Source organism: Mixophyes fleayi, chromosome 4 (assembly GCF_038048845.1).
Source record: "Mixophyes fleayi isolate aMixFle1 chromosome 4, aMixFle1.hap1, whole genome shotgun sequence".
NCBI classification, from domain to species: Eukaryota; Metazoa; Chordata; class Amphibia; order Anura; family Limnodynastidae; genus Mixophyes; species Mixophyes fleayi.
In genome coordinates this window covers 233004644-233027646 of record NC_134405.1, presented here as the reverse complement: position 1 = coordinate 233027646, position 23003 = coordinate 233004644, and the positions used below count along the sequence as shown (strand labels likewise).

The window sequence follows — 23003 nt, the reverse complement described above, 5'->3', positions numbered from 1 at the left end:
TCCCAGACACACCTTTAATAGTGGGAGAACTATTACAATTCTGACAGGTTTTATTTTACAGAATCAAATTAACTAAGTGGTTATGATAAAACCAACATTTGACCCAAGTTACAAAATAATTACTTATGACCAAAACATGGCCAAAGAATATTTAAAAGAACTGAAAACTCTCTACCAGCAGGAGCATTAAACATCAGACATGTGCTGTGGGCATTTTGGTACTTAATGGATACATTACAAAACTAAATGGCTTTCTTTAAGTGTATAATATATTTACACCAATCACATGTCAGCTTAATTTGTCATGTGATCCTTCTTTAAAAAGGATATATAAAAATGTAACTTAGGTCTTATTTAACATGCAGGCACAGCACAGGCAAAGCCCAGCAAGTGTGGGATTTCTGAGATTGTCTTCCACAGAAAAAGCAAGATGTGGCATATTAACAGATTTAAAATGGGTACACTGCAACAAGGAAACCTAGATAAAAAGGTCACCATGCTTGGCTGTACCTCAATTCCTGATCTGAATCTACTCTTTGAAAGTCAGACCACCATTCTGAAGACAAATTACTTTTTAAGTAGACCAAATACATCTTATATTCTTCTATGACTTATCTTATGCATGGAAACAGCTTCACTTAGCCAGCACTCTAAAAAGCAATAAGGAATGTTAAACATTGTTTCACTTTAATTTTGTTTTCATAGTTCTCACTTTCACATTGTATTTCCAAAATGTGCACAACCATAGTGCAAATCTACTTGGTGCACGCTGTAAAGCAAAATGAAAGGAGCACACGAGCCAGTTATTTATTGATGTTCGCATTGAAAAACACGTGTAGTCTGAACATATCCTCATCTATTTTATTTTTCAGAATGGCAGTTTATTTTATTTTGGCTTCCATTCTAAGAAACTGGCCACCTGCTCAACAAAAAGGCCATATTTTTCCATAAGAGTTTTAAAAATCTTAAGGAAACCGAAGATCATAAGCAGTAGAGCGCCTCTGTTTGTCACTGCTGTATGTGTTCTGCAATGCCACTGTAGAACAATGTATGCAATGTATTAGGAGTACAGATAAACGCTCAGTCTATAACATGAAAACTGCACTTGAGACGTCTTTATGCACTCTGTAAAAATGCATGCTATTTTACAGACATTATATACTTGTGATCCCAGTCATGCAATCTAAGTGCAGATTAGTGATAAGAGTTCTAACACCACACATTTAAGGGGGAATCTTTACTTTTCAATCATGTCTGGTGTAATAAATCTTACAAAGACTTTGATCTGCAAGCCAGAAGCCTTTTATGTAGCTAAATCAATGAAACAGAAGATATGCTGTACAAAAAGCCATCGTGTTCAACTGCTTGAAAACAGAGAAGAAAAAAAAAATGGAATAAAAAATGTTTTCATGGTCCAATTTTGAGTTTTAATCCTAAACATTACAAGGGAAATAGATGCTGGAAGGCCATTCCATACATCATACGTTCTAAGCTAACCATCTTTAAAATGGCTGAACCAATAACCTCTTGATTATGGAAACAGATTATTCCTGGAATAAATGCTACAAAAAGCAACAATGGAATTAAGCCAAACCATTTCCATAAACTGTAAAGAAAGTTGGAACATTGTGAAGCTTTAAACTTAAGATATCTCATTCTTAGAACCGGTCAATTTCAGTGCATTATATGGTTCAATGTTATGGTCCCTCTCCAGTGTGAATATTTAAGTTGTGTCCATTGATTCCAGGTTAGCAGAGGAAGTATCTTTTTGAATACTTTCAAATATGGCTGCCAGTTCAGGATTTGAGCTGATCTGAGACTGGAATTCACTCATCAAGGGGCTCTTTTCTGCTTCAGGAATAGTTAAAAGTGCTGCCACTGCCCTCATTGCTGAGCGTTTTAGTTCATCCTGCTTCTCAAACTCTTGTTTCACAGAGTTTGCTTTCACCTGTAAATAGATAGAACTTACATTTTAGTTTGTACTACACAACATTACAAAATGTAAATCTATGTTTGCATTTGGGAGCAGTCATAAATGGAAGCCTATCCTAGTCTTCATACTGTGCCTTCTTGCTCTTTTCCCAAGGGAATCATAGTTTTCTATCCCTGCACTTGTCCATAATACTGAGAAAGTCATTCCTATTACAGTGCTCACTCTCTTAATAATGCCAACTTAAATCAAAGGACAAAAGTGCAATCATTGTGACTGCGGCATTATAAACTGGGTAATAAAGTTATTCGAACATACTTTTGTGCAGATTGAAAGATGCACATAAGGCTTCTATGAATTGTATGAAAAAAAAAAATATATGCACCCGAATCCATTCTTTGACAACCCAGACTTCCAGCCCCGGCCTCTCAAAACAGGCTTTACAACCTTGGACCCAGGCTGTGATCACCCGTGTTGGCCAGCTGGTCGAATGCGTCTTAAGTCATACCCTTTGCTGATCTACAGTCAAAATGGGACCTACCGAATGCAGAAGTGTGGAGGCACTTACAGCTAAGACACTTCATTTGCTCCCCGAATGTCTGCAAGATGGCAGGGAGGACACTCGCACAATTTGAGTCTTTATGCACCACCTTTACCAGACACACCTTATCCTCCATACATAGAATCCTGATTGAACACTCCTTTAACAAACTACCCAAATTCACTAACAATTGGGAAGCTGAGTTGGGATCTGCTATACCCGAACAAGATTGGGGCGATATATTTCAACCTACGCAAGCCAGCTCAATTAGTGTGCGAGTGGTTGAAACACAATAATAAATGAATAGGTACACCATAACATATCTGGTAGGAATGCTCATCTTAGACCGTTTTGGGACACCGTTTTACTCATCTCCAAAGCAATAGTGGGAACTGAGTTACCCAATTGCCCAAAATACTGGGTACTTAATTATATCAAATTGCCCATTTCCCAATATAAAAAAATCTACTGTAAAGTACCTCAATAGTGCTGTAAATGCTGTGATACAAGTCCACTGAGGATCTCCAAAAGCCCCTTCCATCAAAGAATGATTTGAACGTTTAGACTTTATTAATGTAATGGACAATATGATTTACTCCTCAGCCGATAAATAGAGTATGCTACTTACTTTGGTTTGAGTGGATGGAATTCAAAGACACCACATTATATATATCCAATGAAATAAAGCTCAAACCCCCCCCCCCCCCCCACCCCTTCCTTTCCCCCCTTTTATTGTCTTCTCTCTATCCCCTATCCAATAGAATAGTTAAGCAATTCAACATCTCTTTGTGCATTTGTTCATATTTCACAGGGTTCTGCAAGCGGAAACTTGTTACCTATCTTCTAAGCTCAATGAACGAACCACCAAACAGGTGTTGTAAACCTTTTGAATGCTGTTATTTAACAAACAGCTAATGATATTGTTCCATCGTGTTTATACGGTTATGTGCATATGTATATGCTGTGCTATTTTCAATGAAAATAGATATTTATATAAAAAATATCTGAAAAAATATAAATATCAGCATACCTTTGTTGTACATGTGGCACGCAATGGTTCTACCAGCCTATCCAACCTCTGCAGTACAGCACTTGGACACAGAGTAGACAGTCTTACCAACATTAAAAATGTCAGCATCTATATAAGTGGAAAAAGATGATCAGTAAAGTGTGTGTGGGGAAACAAGTAAAGAAAAAAAAAAAAAAAACACCACGCACAACAAAAAGCAGAAAACACAGTAAGAAAGAAAAAAAACCTCAAACTTAAAAAAAAAAGAGTACTTGCTACTGCTTTTACATAAAAAATACAAGTAGTTACAAGAGTAGGGATCTGAAAAGTCCAAACACTGCTGTTTCACTTCTCAAAAGTGAATATTTCAAATTGGTACTGGTCTTGAGAGAAAGTCAGTAATTTCTAAAGCAAAGGAAAGGTTATTAACCATTTCTAGTCTAGTAAATTTACCTTTATGTCATAGTGATCCTTCAAACCATCTTCAACATGGTTTAAGAATTCAAATATGTCTAGTCTGTCCAGGCAGCTGTCAAGAAGAGTGTACATACACTCAAAGGCTGCTTTCCGGATGTCCAGCCCATCATCAACAGTGTGCTTGAAGGGACCCATTTCCACCTGAAATTAGGATGTGTAAATAGGAACACTTAACTGGCAAACGGTGTGTTGATGTGCAAAAACTCCACAAACCTCTCTTATTAGTTCTTTCCGGACTTTTGTTTCATTATAAAGATGAGGAAGCACAGAATCAAGCAAATCTCTGATTAATGATGGCTTGTTGTGTGCAGCAGAATTAAACGTCACAAGGGCTACTCGTCTCACATTTAGGTCTGGATCTTCCAATGTCTTAAGAAAGTCACCTGTTGTAAACAGAAATAATTTCAACACAGCTCATAAAAAAAAGGACGTTTAAAATTTACACCTGATGCATTAACTGGCCAAAAAGAATGAATGCGTGTAATTTAAGTCACTCAGGAAAAGAAAAACATATCCAACCAGGATTTGATGTAATAAAATTGGGTTAAAAGACAGTCTTAATCTGGCAAACCAATCTACACCAGCTGCTTTAGACCTGCATAGACATTTATCATTAACGTATTTTGCTTTAATACAGAAGTATTAAAATAGACTATTTACGGAGCTAATCAATCTCACGTCTTGGGGATGATACTAGGTTCTAGTGAAATTATACCCTTCATATTAGTCCAGAACACAAAGTGGCTTTCCCACTGTGATGTGTAGGTGATGGGTCTATTTTAAAGTAGATTGTGGAGATCTGTGCACATTGTGCTTACCAATACAATTTTTCAGCAGAGGATCAATGGGCTGAGGATGGTCAGAAATGGTAAACTTAACAGCTGTTACTACAGAGCTTCGTGCATATGATGAACCTAGAGAAAAATGACAAAAAGGAATTACATTAAAGGAATTGACTTGGTATGCATTAATTTTATTACAAACTCAAATTGATTATCTGCTTAATACAGAGATTAGATATGAACTCTAGAAATCAGCAATCAGGTGACTTACACAGCAAACCATACTTTGTAAGTCAAGCAAGCAAACATGTTATATTATTAAATAGAACAAAATATATGGTAATCTAAGAATGGAGGGGAAAATAGTAACGGACATGAGACCCCCACATTCCAACACATTTTTATTAGTCAAAATCTCAACAAATTATTGCATTCCCCAATTACAATAGAATAGAAAAACTACATTTAGAAAATGCAGATCAGAACTTACCTGCAGCCAAGTATCCTTTGAGCCGTGGCAAGAGTGTCTCTGGATCTATCAATGTAAGCTTGCCCAAGCATTCTGCAACTACATTCCTGGTTCCTTCCTCTGCACACTCAGAGTGCTTAAGTAGTAAGGCCCAGATGTTCTCAACATATGGTTTAAGGCCTACTACCGAGGCAGAGCTTATTATCTCTTTGAGGGAATGAAGTAGAAGGTATTGCCTTTTGGGCTGACTGGTTATCTCTTGTAAGACAAAGGGCAAATACTCTGGAAGGTTGCCTACACTAATGCTTCCAAGTGCATAAGATGCTGCAGATTTTACTTCTTCACTAGGAGAAGAAAACGCTTCCAGTATAACAGATTTTAGCTCTAGTTGTCCACTGAGATCAATGTGATGTCCAACTTCGCCCAGAGATAGCAAAGCCAAGAGGCGAATTGAATCTGTGGATCTAGAGTTCTTAACATCTTGGATAAACTGACCAACCACTGCTGGCCCTTCTTTAGGACATGCCCGAGTAAGTGCAGCTACACATTTGGCAATAGAATAATAGGACTGCTTGTGGGTAAGTGCAGTACTCTGTGCATATACTGGGCCTGTCAACATACGGAGTAAGTCCATGTAGCCCAAACTAGCAGTTCCAGTCACCACTAAGGCTTGGAAAAACTCTAACATTGCACTAAGTGCTCCTCCCTGAAGCAATGGTGACCGCACAAGCCCAATAAGTTCATTAAGGATAGATCCACTAATCTTTGACAGAGAGGATGGATATACTTTAGCCAATGTTGTCAGAAAGCTAATCGCCATCTGAGACACATGCATATCACTTTCACTAATAAGAGGTGGAAGCTCATCCAATACAGCATCAATCATTGCTGCAGTCAGGCTGTCGCTATAATTTTTTATCAAGATATCTAGAGCAGAAAGTGTGCCAAGTTTTAAAGCTCTCTGATTCTTCCGGAGAAAGGAGGCAAGAATAGGAACTCCTTCCCCTAAAATTGGTCTCAGATCTATTTTCAGTGGAGAACCAGCTATTAATGTTAGAGCTTTCACAGTGGTCAAACGGGTGATCTCATTCTTCAATCTTTCAAGGAAAATTTGAAGGGTGCTAGGGAGGTCACTTCCTAGGTTATCACCCAGACTACAAATTATTTGACCCATGCAGGAGATTGCACGCTCTTTCACTTCTTGATCAATATCTGCGGCTTTTAGCCTTTTGATTGTACATGTAAACAAATCTTTTATGTATGGGGCTGCATCAAAGGAGGAAGGTTGATCCAGCGGTCTAATCACTTTTACAAGCTGCTGTGTAACCAAGAGGGCTTCAGATGTGATTTTGTAAAATGGATCTCCAACACAGATCACTACAGGCGAAACCAATGCCTGTACATGTGGGTGGAAGACTTGTGGAGAATGATTGCAGAGGATGACGTACAAACATGATAATGCATCTATCTTCAGGTTAGAAGAACTTGACTTGTCGTTTAATGAAAAGATGATCCCTGAAAGCAAAAGTAAAAAAGGGAAAACAATGAACACATTTTATATTCTTCAAACAATATAATTGCACATTGCTCTTGGTCAAGGCAGTCAGATCATTCACACAGCAATTGTACGTGTAATAAACTGGGCTGCTTCTTTTTCTCACAATGGCACATATACACATGTCAGAACAATTTTCTCCCCTTACCTGGTACAAGAACAGGAATGTGTTGAGTCAAAGCGCCAGGTAACACATTAACCAATTCCGTCAACATATTAAAACAACATTGTCGCGTCTTCACACTCTTCTCCTTCATTTGTTTATGTAGTGCTTTCACAATGTTAGGCACCTAGAAATGTATCACAGGAATTACATTAGATTTCCATTACTCTTACAGGAATTCTAGTGAAGCACACACAGTTCAAACTTCAAAGAAAATAAAAAGAAGTGCATTCTTCTGGAATAAAAAACCATCAGATGGCTGATGTTATATCGTATGTGCCATGTGCATATTATTGTTATTATGGACATTTATGACATCATTCAGAATTTGGTGCACATGCAATTCTTTTTTTTTCATGTAGGGAAAGATCTGTGCTGCTTGGGCATGCAGCAAAAACACTGGGCACCGCTTGGGCATGCAGCAAAAACACTGGGCACCGCTTGGGCATGCAGCACAGACACTGGACACGTTTATTTTAAAGTGCAATGTAGAGCTGAGCTAGGACACCCCTTCCCAACTGTAATGCTTAAAATATTAATTTGCCCTTCCTGCAGTACAACATGGTTTTGCCAAGGTGCACAATTTGTCATCCTAGATTTAGTGCCAACGCTAAATGAGGCATTTAATGTGTATATACATGAAATTATAGCGTCATAGAAAATACATTTTTACAGGAATCATACATTTCCTTTTTTTCTCCCCCCAACCCCTCTTCTCTTTTTAATATAGGCCATGGACCTTTCCATTCAACTAGCAATATTAATATTGATGTGTATTAGACCTACATGTAAAACAAGCCATGAAAGAAATAAACCCTGGTTTCAGCAGATACGTTGTTTATGAGGTGCTTTCACAATGTTAGGCACTAGAAATGTATCACAGGAATTACAGTAGATTTCCATTACCGGCCATCATATCGCCATCTCTACATGTACACTTTACCAGGGCCAAAATCTGTCCTCTTAATTTTCAATTGCACAGTTGATCATGTAGCACATTTATATTCCTTCAAATTTTAAAGCAAAATGTTACGCAAGGAAGGGATGATTACACAAACCTGGCTCTGCAGCATTGTCAAAGGAGTTTCTCCCTGCTCCATTGCATCTGGGTCACAAAGCCAGCTTTGTACAGGCCTAGTCTGTTTCAGAAGTGACAGATATGCATGAAACACATCAGCCTTGACATTCTCTTCACGTTCCTTGAACCTAGCTATCAATGCAGGAGACACAGTCTTGTAGAATTCTGGCAGCATCTCATGTCGAGTGCTGACCACAGCATCCAGGCACTTAGCAGCTGCACGTCGCACCTTCCAACTCATATCATCATCATCGCTGTACTCATCATCACTACCTTTAGCAAGATCCAAAATATACAAATACAAATCATTTCAGCAAAAAAACATGTTCTAACATTGAACAAATTGTTAATTTGCAAATGACAAAAGGTGATGTTTTTGAATACATAACACCAAAAGTGAAGTTTTGAGATACAAGGCATGAAGGCAATACATATTCATTGTAAACCTAACATTGCTCTGCAACTCTGGAAGAAAAAGACGACGAAGACGTAAATAATCTCCTCCCCCTTACAGAAAACAGAAGAGATGCAAATGTGAACTGCTGTGATACCATTGGCTGTGACTCTGCCCTTGTCTATAAAGTTACCAATCCACACTCTGCACTGTCTGCTTGCTACAGAAGTACTTCCCTCCTAAGATGCTGCAGGAGAGATATACAGCATGGGGCACTTGTTTTGTTAAACAAAAACACTCCCAGTCATTGCATGTTTATTACACTGCTCAGTAATACACATCTGACCATGTCAATTAGAAGCTTTACTTGTCCCATAACTACCAAACAGAAATAGTTTTGGGGAATGAAAGTGTTCACATCAATATAAAAAAAAAAAAAAAAAAAAAAAAAAAAAAAAAAAAAAAAGACACACCCACATTAGAGCCCCACACTTCTAAAACCAGTTATACATACAATCTTAAATAAGAAAAATATTAAAACACACATCTAAGTATTAATAACAAAAGGTTAAAATTCTAAAATTATATAAAGCTTAAACCATCCTAGGAAACAGTATTAGTTCTTTAGAAGTAAAAGACCATTAATTAATCACAATCATGCCAAAATATGTTTTGTCCATTGAAAAAGCTTATTCTCAGCCCACATGCTTCGCTACCCCCCCCCCCCCACACCCCCCCCCCCCCCCACCACCACTCTCTGCAACGGTTCAAAATATCCCAAGATGTCGACACAGCAAGAGGATCTGTTAGGGCAGAGCACTCATGAGCATGGGACCCCCACACTGCTAATTAGAGGGAAGTAATTCATTGTAACTGATCACTGACACTTCAAATAATTACACATAGTAGAAACAATCGTTTCTTAGAACTTGTGGATGAAAGTTTCATAGCATTATAGAAATGTTGAATCCATTAAATGGTTAGTGTACAGCAATCAATGCCCCACACTGGATAACCAGCACTCCAAGTTCAAGATTACAGGGCTTGCAAAAAAAACCATAAAAAACAAAAAAAAACAAAACAAAACAAAAGTAATGTTTTTGGACCCTGTAACTGTGGGTTTGCAATCCTAAATAACAACCATGTTTATTAATATATTTTCTTGTGAACACTTGTGCATCACCTATCTACTGAAGCTGCACATACTGCAGATTAAGAGGTAAGGGATAAATGCAGATTGTGGGCAATGGCACTCCCTAAAACACTCTGCAACTCTAGACTACCCCCCCCCCCTCAATACACTGGATCATCTGAACATGAAGCCCTGTAGATTCATTGGTGTGCACTTCCAGGTATTACTGTAAGTAAAACATCACCGATTGTAGATGTGCAAGCAACAAAGGTGCAAGCAAAAACCAGCAACGTATTTACTCCCACAACATCCCAGGGAGCTTCATCGCACGAGGCCATGATAGGACTTCTCTAGGAATGACATCAATCCATTGTGCTGAACAATCAATCAACTACCAAGATTTAAAAAAAATAAGGACAACACTAGTTTCTGAGCAGCTGTGAGTAAGCATCTGAACACTACCTTGATCATCATCATCTGCACCATCAGCATCCATCGCATTTTCATCTTCATCTTCATCATCATAATTGTAATTGGGATCATAGGTCAAGTACTTAAGACAGATGTTTATAATTGTGGATACATGGGGATATACTTCCTTGGGGCATCTATAACAAATATTTAGACTCTTAATACTTAACATATTATTCAGAAATATGTACAAAAGGTTTATAACACAGAGGTACTACATGCTTGTTTTCGACAGATGTAATACACACACAGATAAAAAATAAATAAGTTCCTTTAAAATAAAGTTTATGTTTCAGTCCTCATCTTTAAAACATTACTATGGCTTCCCTTTAATTATTTTACTACTTTTCTACAAAATTAAGGACACTACTACAATAAGATATACATATATATATATATATATATGTATACCTTTTCATTGCAACGAACGGATACTATACAAACTACTGAATAGAATCAAAGTGACGCATCATAACTAGAGGGTTTGCAACTAACCTAGGCAGACAAGCTGGCTGTTAAATACAGTTTATGTTTAGAAGTATTGTGTAGTAACTAGAAATACAAATCAAACTTTTGACTGAACTATGTATGCACAAATATATTGTATTGAGTTACAGAATCTTTAACAAAAAGTAATTATCACTTACCGTCTGACAAAAGATTCAAATGCTTGAATGCAGTATTCTCTTAGTTCATCATCATCAATATTACAAAATTTAACTACAAGAGGAATTATCTTCTCCAAATATTCACCTAAAAGAATTTTAACACAAGTTTAGATAACCGCCTCAGACATCTGCAGTGGACAACAATGCTTTGCAAGCGTTTGCTTACCTATTCTGTGACCTGCTTGCCTACTGATAGCAGCAATGCATTGTATATAGGTCCTAGTTGTAGACATTGAATCATTTTTAGACAGCTCTGCCAATAGATGTTCAATGAGTTCAATGAAAACAATGTTTCCACAACTCATAACCAGGTGACCAAGAGCAATAATTGTTCTTTTCCTTACAGCCAGTCTTGGGCTTGTTAACTGCGGAAGCAAACAGCTCAAAATTGAAGGATGGAAATTAACAAGCAATCCACCTTGTCTGAAAAGAAAAACAAAATGATTATCAACTAATGTATGATTAAGCAGTTACACGAATACCTAATGCACTATATTATAACAAACCCATTTAAATCACGTGGACAAAATAAATCTCCCTTAATCTGTCAATGCTCCTGGTAAATTTACATCTAAATTTAAGATTAAACAGGCTGCTTAGCCTGCAGCACAGCAGGGAAGAGGGAGCCACTACTCACAACCTCAACATACCAAGTTGGGTTCTCCTCAAAAGACATGACCACATAATTCAATTACCACGTTTTGAAGATGAATATTGGACAACAATCACAGATAATAAATAACTTTTAGAAACATGTTTTGCACTGTAAAAAACCAGCAAATACATTTATCTGGTTTTTTTTTCTTGCTTCTTTTTTGTCACCAAGATACATTGCTCAGCAGTAACCTGACATTACACTGCAGCTCTATTTTACCACCCCACTTTACAGCTGCAACTCCTCCCACATCTTTAGGACAATGTCCTAATGGGATCTAACAATAAATATAAGCAATAAAAAGCAGAGACCAAGCAACTAATATCAGTGGCATGCCCCTCCGTGTGAATCAAACAATTAACACCATTTCAGCAAGGAAAGTCTGACTAGATGTCAGTCACTGTGCTAGCTTAGTGTAGTGTCTCCCTCCTAACATGGCAGCTTGTTGCAGTGGAGTGAAAGAAAAGCATAGTGGAATATTTAGATATAAACACTGGTTATTGCATGTATATTATTCAGTTCAGTAATACACAGCCTTCCATATATTACATGTCCAACAGAGGGTTTACTGGCTTTTTAAATCCACACGCAATGGTATAGGGACTGATGTGAATGAGTTCTCTGTACAGCGCTGCAGAATCAGAGGCGCTATATAAATAATGGTGATAAGGATAGTCAAGTTGCCATGCAGTATCTTAGGTCATTGTGGAGCTGTTGCTTATAGCAATCAATCAGATTACAGCCATCATTTAATGCATTCTACAAAATGACAGCTAGAATTTATTGGTTGCTATAGGCAACATCCCCACTTTTTCAAACCCAGTTTAGTAAATATACCCATTAGTGTTTAAAATCAAAGTATGCAGAAAAGCTTTCATTGATGTCTCCCGCCAACATCGCTTTAATACTGCAAATTTACCTGCTAAGCATATCAGCCATAATGTCCAAGGCTTCCAGCTGAACAGACACATCCTCCTGCTTTGCAATAGCGCTTGTAAGGCGCCCAGTAATCTTTTTGCAAACATTTGCAGCCAAAGCAGATCCTGTGAAATAAGTGATTCTTTAAAATTAATTTATCTTAAGACATAGAGATTAAAAGTGCTAAGTATCCGAAGTACAAAACAAAAAGTTATAAACCAATGTTATTTTAATTTAGACATTTAAATAGCCATCTAGGAAAAAGATAACACATCTTAACATCATGCCCATAAAGGCATTACAGTGCATTTGAAACAGTAAAGGGAACCCTGCTAATCAATAATTCATTAACACAATTTAGTCATGTATAGATTTCATTTAATCAATTTCAATAAGAGCATCTTTAAGCCAGTAACACATGCTGTACCACTATAGAATCTTGATGACATGGGTGCACGTGAGTGTTACTAATCAGATTACCACAAAATCTGCCTGTCCCACACTTAACAATTTAAGTAAATGCTCAGGAAACATTAGAAAGCAAGAAAAAACACAAATGCACAATGTGTGTAAACCCTACACGCTGACAGATTATGGATATTATATGTAAAATTTCAAGACACAGTATTTAAAATTTTAGTGGCATTTTACATAAAACAAAAAAAAAAACAAAAAAACAATATTCTCTCCCTGTTATGAAGAGAGGATTTTTTTTATTTTTTTTTTTACAGGAAATCCAAGTTGTACTACAGTACCATGTTTACAATACTTTTGTTAACATAGGTGACTTTCTTCAGGTGGTCTCAACCAGGTCAGTGTGCCCCAATGACCTTACGAGACAAATATTTTTAAGTAGAAAATGCCTCGTCTATCAACCATGTACGGAACACTGCATTTACTGGTGATAACGTCCTAAAGCCAACAAGTTAGGGATGTTTGCCTCCAGGAAAGCCCTACAGTTGTAGTAGAATGGTTCGCAACACGAAAAGCTTTAGCCAGCAGAGCTCTTCTTTATTCCCTCATTGAACAACAATAAAGGAATCCGGCTTCTGAAAAGAACAAGCTGTTAATGATGGCTTGCTAGACCCAAACTACATTTTAAACAAGGAGCTTAGAGTCTTCCCTGGTTTTTGGAACAATCACATGAAAAGTGGAGGCAATTTTCAGAAGGTAAGAGCAAAAAAAAGAACCACATTTTTCTCAAAGATGTGGGAATGCAGGGTTTGATGGTGCTCTCATGTTACTCAATCAGAGGTGGTGGGCAGGAAAAAGATCTTGCTCTTCTTCCCTGGTAGTTAATGTATGTCAAAAGGTTAGAAGGGCTCAAACTGTAAAGCCTTAATAAAAGTGGGGCACACATAAGCCAGCCCTTAAAAAAAAGAAGATATTTCTTGTCATTTGACCAGTCAGTATAAAATAAATTTAAAAAAAATGAAATGTGTCAATACTTGCAAGGGAATTGAAAGCTAACTACCTTATCAAAACATTCTTACAAAAAATAAAAAGGTGTCAGGAAAGCCTAAAGCAGTCTGATGGTTACTGGTGGATAAAGAATGATTGGAATGATTCGGTGTTAGATTCTGACTTTCTTGCCTGCATTCTACTACTTCAGAAAACCCCAGAAATAAAGAACCTAAGAAAACCTGATCTAAAACAGCAACTGCCATGGAGTACACCAAAAAAGCTATTAGGTCTGTGTATCAAGAACAGTAAACATCATAATGTAAATGTTGAACAGGGCTATGACAGTGCCCCTGCCAGCACATGATCTATATTGTCTTTGCCATGGCAATGGTTATTTTGTTGCTGCCCTGATAATTTATATTACTACCATGGTAATGTCATAAGACCAAATCCGAACCCCACGAAAGGTGAGCTCAAACGCTGAAGATCAGAAAGACTATTCTTAACTCCAGAAAATTGATGAACAGGAGAATTCCCAAAAGAATTTCCTTCTTGGACCCACTGAATAACAGTTCAGTACACACAAATATGTAATTATGCAAATAGCGAGGTGTGGTCTGTTACATGTACTACTCATAAACCAACCAATTACTATTAACTTGTAAAATTTAATACGAGAGTCATGCTTCTTTATGCCACCATTCTAACTTCCCACCAGCTATTTTCTGAGCACAAAACTACATTAAAAAAAGAAAAAGGAGCCAATGTATATACAATTATATGAATCTGTCAACACTATTTTACTAGCTTCAGGATGCAAACGAGAAGGATTCAGTTAGCATAATGTAATATGTAATTTTCTGCTCAGCCTATAGATGGTGTTATAAAGGAGAGCCTTAGAAAGAGGGAGCACTGTATACTCATGCAGATTTAATTTGGGACTATACCAATTAATATGTTCGACAGTTGAACTGAGCAATTGACTGACAAATCAGAATATCTATTAAACAGGAATTTTCAAAATAATGTAAAATTCAGGAGTGAGCATGATCTTTTACGGAGCTATGGAAGATGTGCATCCATTGACAAACAGAAAATTAGACATCAACAGTAATTTTTTAAGGCACATTTGCTAGCTCGCTCATAGGATTTGCTGAGCCCACTCATAACAAATGGTCAATTACAATTCCTCAAGACTGGAGTAAATAAAATTTGAAAATACAACTGCCTGAGCTCATTTGTTGCACCCAGTTGCAGGAAAGGATGATTATTAAACAAAAACCAAGCCCCCCATAAGTCAATTTTTTATACTATTTTAGAAAACAATTCCTAAAAAGTTTAGTGTTTTAGCTTTTAAACCTAAAGTTAAATGGAACTCACCACTGGAAGCTGGTGGAAGCTCTCCAATTACTGTCTTCAGCCCAATACTAGATATATCACGTAGCTGCTCCTTGTCGGACAACATATTGGTACATAGGGTGTCCACAATAGTCTCTACTTGATACTCCTTTACTTTACTTACAAGAGGACCAAGGCTAGAAAAGGGAAAATAATTTCAAATAATTTGTTTACATAACAAAAATTCAATTTTCTTAGCCAACTTACTAATAAATGGCAAGGTTATCTTAACAAGTGGTTAAACCCTTTCCTTACTGCTTATTCTGTATGTCACATACCTGTCCTCCTGTTCATGTCACAGTCCTTAAAAAAAGCCATCTCTTAACCCAGCCTCTGTACAACCACCTATCTCCCTTTCCTTCATCTCACGCCCTTCTCAACTCTCTTACAGCAAATTCTAAGAGCGATTTCTCTATGCTTACTCGTGAATCTCTGCTGATTTTTTATTCTGTTGATCACCTTAGTCTTCTGCTCACCTTTCATTGCACTTCCTAGCAATTTCCTTCCCACCTAACCGCTCTTAGTGTGTCTACCCCTGGAACATCGACTGCGCCACCCTCACTAACTATTAAGATCTGTTCTCAGCCCTCTGTTTTTCTTATTGTACACCTTTTCTCTTGGTGAACCAATACGCTCACTCAGCATCCAATACCAACTATGTTACAGTCACTCAAATCTACCACTACCCTCCTATCTCATGTGACCAGCTCTCTCTCTGCAATTTCAGAGATGCTACCTAAAGCTTAGCATGTCCAAAACAGGTATCATCATCTTCACTCCTCCCACAGTTCTCACTGTTAAAACACCACAATTTCCTCAGTCTCCTAAGCCCACTGCCTTGGCATCACCACTGACTTCACTCCTCAAATGTAGTTTTTCCCCCAGTGCTATGAAAAGAGAATTAAAAAAATAATAATCCTGAAGTGTATGATAGCTTGAAAGGGGTTTTATGATTTAGCCCAGTAGATGTATGTTTAAAAAGTAGGATTGCTTCATTGTAATTGACTAAAAGTAATTTAAACTTACCATTTCACAGCTAGATTTTGAACTTCACCATTCTTATCTTCTAACAGCTTCAAAATCATCTTCACTACTTTCCGTTCACTGTCATCATCCAGCTTAATTGAGTCCTTCTGAAGCTCTGTCATCAAATCATTTGTTGCCATGAATCTACAAGAGTTTAAAATGGAAAATATCAAGAAATTTGACTACAAACAATTCATTGTTTAAGTACATAAGCAGATATTTTAAGGTAGAAATGCTTTATTTAAAATGATACAGCTTTGTGACTACTTAACTCTGATATATTCCATCCTAATACATTAGCCACAGTTAAAAGAACTAGGAGTGAATTTTTACACTCTTGCTCATGTTGACAAACCACACGCTAGCATAGAGGGTTCAGTGAGCCCCATTTTAACGGATTTACAATTCTCCCTTTGCCAAATTTGATATTTGAGAATGAAGTGTCACAGTGGCTCATCTCTCTCACACAGCCTCAAATTTTTCCAAGTCAGAGGACTTTATACAATATTATGAATTTCTTATATACTGTATGTTGAAAAACATGAGTCCTCTAATTAAATGTTATAAAAAAAGAGTAACGCAAGTTAAAGGACATGTCTAATCTCAAAAAACACCACCTCCGTCCCAAACTAGCAGTCTAGCCGAAGTTCTTTCTGATTCCTGTTAGAAACTATTCCCACAAAATCATACTTGCCATCAGTAATGCCTGAAACCTTCATCCATGGTACTAGCAAAGTGCACGCTGAATCAGTCAAGTGTAACCCATCATTTGTTTTATACCATCAGAGTACCATGGAGGGAAGCACTGCTGCCAATTGCGGGAGCCAAGGCAGTTGCACTATGATAATGGCAAGGGGTTTCAATAGAGGAATCCCAGCCTAACTGCCATCCATGGGTAGAGAGGGGTATTGAAAAGCTAGCAGTGAACATGCCCTTTAAATGTTTTTGTTTTGCTTTATTAACTGTGTGTAGAACCATTGCTACAAATTACAATATAAACATCAGCCAACCACAATGTTTTTAATTCAGTGCATGAATTATTATTTAGGCAAATTTGGCAGTTTTAGGGCTTGTTAGAACCAGGTTAGGATTCCAAAAGAAATGTACAGGGTGAGTCAAAAGTCGTAGTACACCCTTTTATTTCAAAAATGTATATAGGAATTGGGAAACCTGAATACTCCAGTAAGGTATGGGAAGACGTGGTCTATCTTTTACGGTATGTACCAAACATGGGCGCCATCTTGAAATCGGCCCAATTCCTGTAGAGTTTTTGAAATAAAAGGGTGTACTGCGACTTTTGACTCACCCTGTATTTTGATGCATTGAGTAGGACCCCTTTCAGATGGATGAAAGATAAAACGCATGTCATACCACTTTCACATTGCCGTCCCTGCAATATCCTGGGTTTATCAAGCCGAGTTTTTGCCGTATCACAGCATCCCAGCTCAGAGACCACGTTCACACTGCACCTTGGACCCGGGAATTTCCCGGTTTGTCCCCGTTTATACTAAACGTGGGTCTGCCCTGGCAATAAGGGAGAGTCATCACATGAGCTTTGATTGCCTGAAAAATGGTGGTCATTTAAAGAGAACTTTTTTTTTTTGCACACAAAGATGAGGCCAAAGTGGGTGGTTGCTGGCTGCGCTTTATTCCACGCTGTTAGGTTTTTTACTATGTTATAGTAAACTGTTGCACTCCTTACGGTGCCTGTGATCTGTTTTTTTATTTCCTCTAATTGCCAGCAGCTCATGCACCTCTTCCTCTAGCCAGTGTGCCATGCTTTCTCTTATATATCTTCACTGCAGCATCGAAATGACGTCATCCTCCAGCGTTTCTAATCCCCCTAATAAGTTTCTTTATGCTCGACCCCTGTTGAAAAACCCGGGTGGCACCATTTACACTGCAGGTGACCCGGAACGGACATGGAAATAACCCTGCAAAAGGTTTTTGCACTGACCCCCCCCCCCTTTCACACTGAGCCATGACCCAGGTCATCAGAGCTCACCCTGGCAAAAACCTGGGTTTTTTAGGCAGTGTGAATGGGGTATAAATGGATAAAAACTGCAGCATGCAACATTCTTTTTAACACACAGGAGGGCTTTTGTATTTTAATGCATCCAATTTAACCAGTTCAGTGTTCTCCCCAGAAAACTGTGCCAGCCGGATGGCATTAAGAAGCAGTCGGTTGGGGACACTTGTAATACTTTGCAATAATAATGAAAAATGTTGGATGTTATTGCCCATACCTGCTAGGACTGATCACACTGGCTGTAGTGCCTGTTTAGAATAGGAGAAATAATGGCTTATTCTATTATAATAGTACTCTGTGGCAAGTAAAAACAGCCAAGTGGCGCACCAAGGAAATAGGCGCTGGGGGAGAACACTGAAGCTCCATCAATAGTCATTTATTTGAAAGTAATGTGGTTTTCACATTTTAGTCAGTCACAAGTTACTTATAAAAAATAAATAAATCTCAAGCCAACATTTATACCTTTAGTATTTTTTTCTAAAAATAAAGCACCAATTGATTTTGTAGTTTTGAACTAGGGTTTAGTCACTTGTTTCAGATCTTAACCTTTTTCAGCCTGTGACACAGGAAAAGATTAAGCTTTGTTCAATTTAGTATTCAGAGTATTTGTTACCATAAATCTCATAGAAAAAGTAAACCTTGTGTATATGCACCATCTTTCAAGCTCAAATGGTGCTTCTAGTCTCCCAAGAAACACATTTAAAGAACACCACCCAAAATTAAATAGTTATTAAAGAAGAATAACAACCATACTTACCTTCAATGTTCCCATTTACCTGATCCACAGGGGTCTCCTATGGCTGCAACATACCCATAAGCCCTTTATTCTCTACTTATACAGCCGACTTGTTTCAGCGTGACCAAGCAGGCATCTATACCCCAATACTATGAAGTGCCCATTCATTTAGCATTGGATTTACTTTGTAGAAAAGTGCAGGACAGTGCTAAAAAGAGTTCAAAGATGCCCCAAGCACTCTAAGTGCTGTGCCAACATTCTGTAATGCATCCACTTCAGACAGTTACTCAGACTCTATACACTATAGAACACCTTCTATATTGGGATCAATGTGCGTACAGTTTAAACCACTAAATCCCTAACCTGTTTTAATTATCACTGACAGCTTAGAATGTTTTGGATGTACCAATATCAAATCTGTGTGTGGGTCTAAAAATCAGACTGACTAATCTAGTCAAATAAGACTGCTATCTTTTTTTAGTTCAGGAACCATAACTCTGCATTGAATATATTAATGATTGTATCGGCTTCTGTTCAGAAGCATTTTAAAATGAGGCAGTGCCACCAACATCACAAATATAGCAGAAATATATTATTTATGATCTATACAATACAATGTATATAATATATTCATTAAAAACATTATGTTCTGCACTTTTAAATAGAGAATAGTACCATGTAATTAGAAAAAAAAGTTACATTTTCTCCACATGTGAATAGCTCTGTCCCCATAAGAGGCATGAGCAACTAGGTTTCATTTCCAATCACTTATTCCTGGCCACACACAAATGTCGATCTGGTCCACCAATTCTGTTTTTTCTTTTTTACAAAATTGTTTGACAACTAAACAGTAAGTGATATAAAGACAATATTTTTTTTCTAAATATACAGTATGTACTTAAGGGGTATACTTAGAGCAAAGATAATGGTCCTCACGCATAGGCCATATAGCACAATGTTTACTGATGGACGAACGGAGAATTATGAAGGTACTGGAGCAGATGAAATGTTAATTTGTCAGATTTTTGTTTTTTTGCTACTTCATGGCCCCAAATCAGTCCCATAAAGTCAGCACTGGATCATCTCCACAGAATGAACCTGGATGGAAGCATCACCAAAAAAAAAAAAAAAAAAAGATTAAAAGAGCCAAATACTTGTTGCAGGGCATGAAATATTATTTGGGTATTTGACAGGCTGATATTTTGGTCTTCCAAAATGTTAATTTGGTATGTGTGCAAGTTCCTCTCTTTCTAGGATATAAAAGGAGACCTTATGCTACATTGCAGCTGGTCAACTATCTTGATAAATTCACTTTTTTAGATAACTTATGATATTACCCATAACATATACATATATACCATAAATCAGATTACAAAGGAAGGTGGTGGGGAAGTGAGTTATAGTATATATGTATATGTTATGGCTAATATCAGAAGTTGAACAATAGTAGTGTTTCTGATACTAACTGCAATGTAGCATACTCCCTTACATATTTTAGAGAGAAGAACTTTCATGCATTGAATATATCAAATTCACATTTTGCAAGACCAAAAAAATAGTTTAGAAGACTAAAATGTCAAAATGCCAGTGCCCAAAAAATATTGCATGCCCTGCAACAAGTATTTGAGTTTTTAATGTTTTTTCTGATAATATTTCCAACAAAGTTCACTCTGTGGCGATAACACAGCAAACTATCCCAGAACCTTCCATGCAATAAGTTTATCCCCCACCAGTGTCCCTCTCGCATGTTATTAATTTCCAACCACCCAGCACTACTATTGTATAGAAATTACTTCTAGACAGTACATGTACAGCTCCCACCAATCACCTCAAATGGAACCTAGTAGTCTTTTTTAAAGTAAACAGGTCTAATAAAGTGGATGACAGGTGACTGGACACTAATAATACTCATCACCTAGACATGCAAAACAACGTTGAGCAATACAGCTCTGCCCCCAGCACAGAGGGGCTGTTCTGTATAAACTACTTCCCAAGGCTCCATGGTTAAGCAAACAGTTCCAACTGAAAATCAGGGCTGAGAGAGACTTTAAAGGGGGCGTGAACAGGAGAACCAATGAGAAGCTGAAACAAAGGTCATTAATATTCTCATTGGTCCTCTTACTCCCATCCTCCTTCTGCGTCCATTTTAAAGTGATAAACAAAAAAGTTAAACATTTTAGGTGGTATTGGAGATTTAAACGAAGGAGCATCTAAATAAAATGGTATTAACTTTAGAGTGAAAAAATTCCAAAATCTCTCCTACAGAAACAAAGATTGTGGGAAACCATGGATAATAAAAATTGATATCCTGCACTCTATGCAATATGCTGTTTGAATAATGTACAAGTCTAAACTTCATGGCCAATATAATTTTAACAAAATATCTAAACGAACTGCGGTTTACCATAGTAACTTTCCAAAATCAAACTGAATTTGGTTTACTTGTCAAGCATTCAGTAACATACATGTCTGTTTGTTTCTAGCAAACTTAGCAGATTCCCAATCAAGACAACACCACAATTCAAATGTAATAATTATAGTTGAGCTGTGACAAATAGTAAGTCCTCAAAATAAAAGACAGTGTTTCAAGTAGAATTACAATTAACAGACAAGTCGTAGATTAGTCTAATAGAAGAAAATATGGCACAAGGTTGGTTCGAAGGTAAAACAAGTATTCCTGGACATTATTGTAACAAAGACCCCACTCCCACCAACATACACATTTTCTTAAAACTTTGCAACCTAAGAATCCAGTGTTAATCAGCTATACATAAAGTGATTTTATATATATATATATATATATATATATATATATATAAATAAATCTCCCACTTATGCATTCCTGACGTGTGTGTGCAACAACAACTGACGTTCTACCTTTTCACAAATGACAAGCCAGTACAATAGATACAACACAGTATATTGCATGTGTGACACTTGTGCAGAGCTTCCCCTGAGAGCAGCAGGACAACTACTAGGGGGGGCCATATAACACCATGCAGACTGGTGCACAGGAACATATGCGAGCCACTGACACAGAATGGGCCAGTCCACAGTGACACCGCACAGCTCTCACCACAACGGCCGCGGCCTACCCCAAGCGCCTAACAAGTGACATCTAGGCCGCACCCAGTCAGTAAACACAACGGGATCTCATCTCCAGCTGAAGTGCCCTTCATGCAGAGTCTCCAGGCACTCCGCGGCCAGCCCTGCCCAGCCCCTCACCTGAAATCCTTGTCGCTGGACGTCATCTTCTCCAGCAGGTTGGAGATGTGATACGAGGCGCTCGCCATGTTGCCGCTGCCGTTGCCTCGGGCGATGGAGCTCGTGAAGTCTTCCTAGCCGTGGTCCCGTGCCTGGAATCCCACCTGTACGGCTGCAGCCACGCGCCCGGGTCGTTGCAGCGGCGGCGGCGGCGGCTGCTGCTGCTGGGAAGAGGGGCGGGTGCGCGCACGAGCCTGTGTGTGGAGGCCGCCTTCGCTCTGTGCGTGAGCGTTCCCGGGTGTCCCCGCCCAGACCCTCCGGTTGCAAACGATCCGCTCCCACAGAGCCTACACTCAGCAGGCTGACAGCAGCTGGGCCTCCGGGGAGGGAGGAGAGAGGCGGTAATCCGTTTGTTTCACATACAGCCCCGGAGCTGAGGCGGGGCTCTCCGACAAGGGGGCGGGGTAAGAAGATGGCAGAACCCCGCACGTTGAACGAGTCAAAGTTTACGGCGTATCCGCAGGCGCATCCAGCGTAGTGTAATTCTATCCCTCTGATTGGCTGAGCGATGTTTCACTCGTGTTGATTGACAAGCCGTCCTAACATGACTGTGCCGAGGCGGTACATAGGTGATAGATGTGCACGGCAGCCTGCAGGCCGCCTCAGTAGTCTGACTGGAACCGGTGACGCTGGGGATATATTTTACATGTTTGTTGTACTTTGCTTTTTACAACTTCACTTTTTGAAACACATATATCATATTCATGGTACAGAAATAACAAAATTGTTGATACATATATACAAAAAATAATTTTATATATATATATTACCAGCAGTCTACAAACAAGTTTATGTTATTATGGCTCTACAACAGGTATAGGGGCACATTTATCATTATTCGGCAAAAGTGAGAAATAGTTATCAATCCTTATCACAAGGATAAGGATTGAACTATTTCTCACAT

The 23003-nt window shown here is 38.2% G+C and overlaps 1 protein-coding gene across 1 annotated transcript; it reads right to left on the bottom strand.

Annotated features, from left to right (window-relative positions):
• On the bottom strand, positions 1-22493 carry CAND1 (cullin associated and neddylation dissociated 1). The gene is made up of 15 exons (XM_075209486.1): positions 22061-22493; positions 16071-16214; positions 15027-15181; positions 12244-12367; positions 10836-11092; positions 10649-10754; positions 9993-10138; positions 7985-8277; positions 6912-7053; positions 5230-6723; positions 4776-4871; positions 4171-4340; positions 3934-4098; positions 3502-3609; positions 1-1948 (listed from the first exon to the last, which is right to left on the bottom strand). Exons 1-15 carry the CDS (start codon positions 22126-22128, stop codon positions 1724-1726), a joined length of 3693 nt encoding a protein of 1230 aa, XP_075065587.1. The 5' UTR covers positions 22129-22493; the 3' UTR covers positions 1-1723.
• Between the last annotated feature and the right edge of the window lie 510 nt (positions 22494-23003).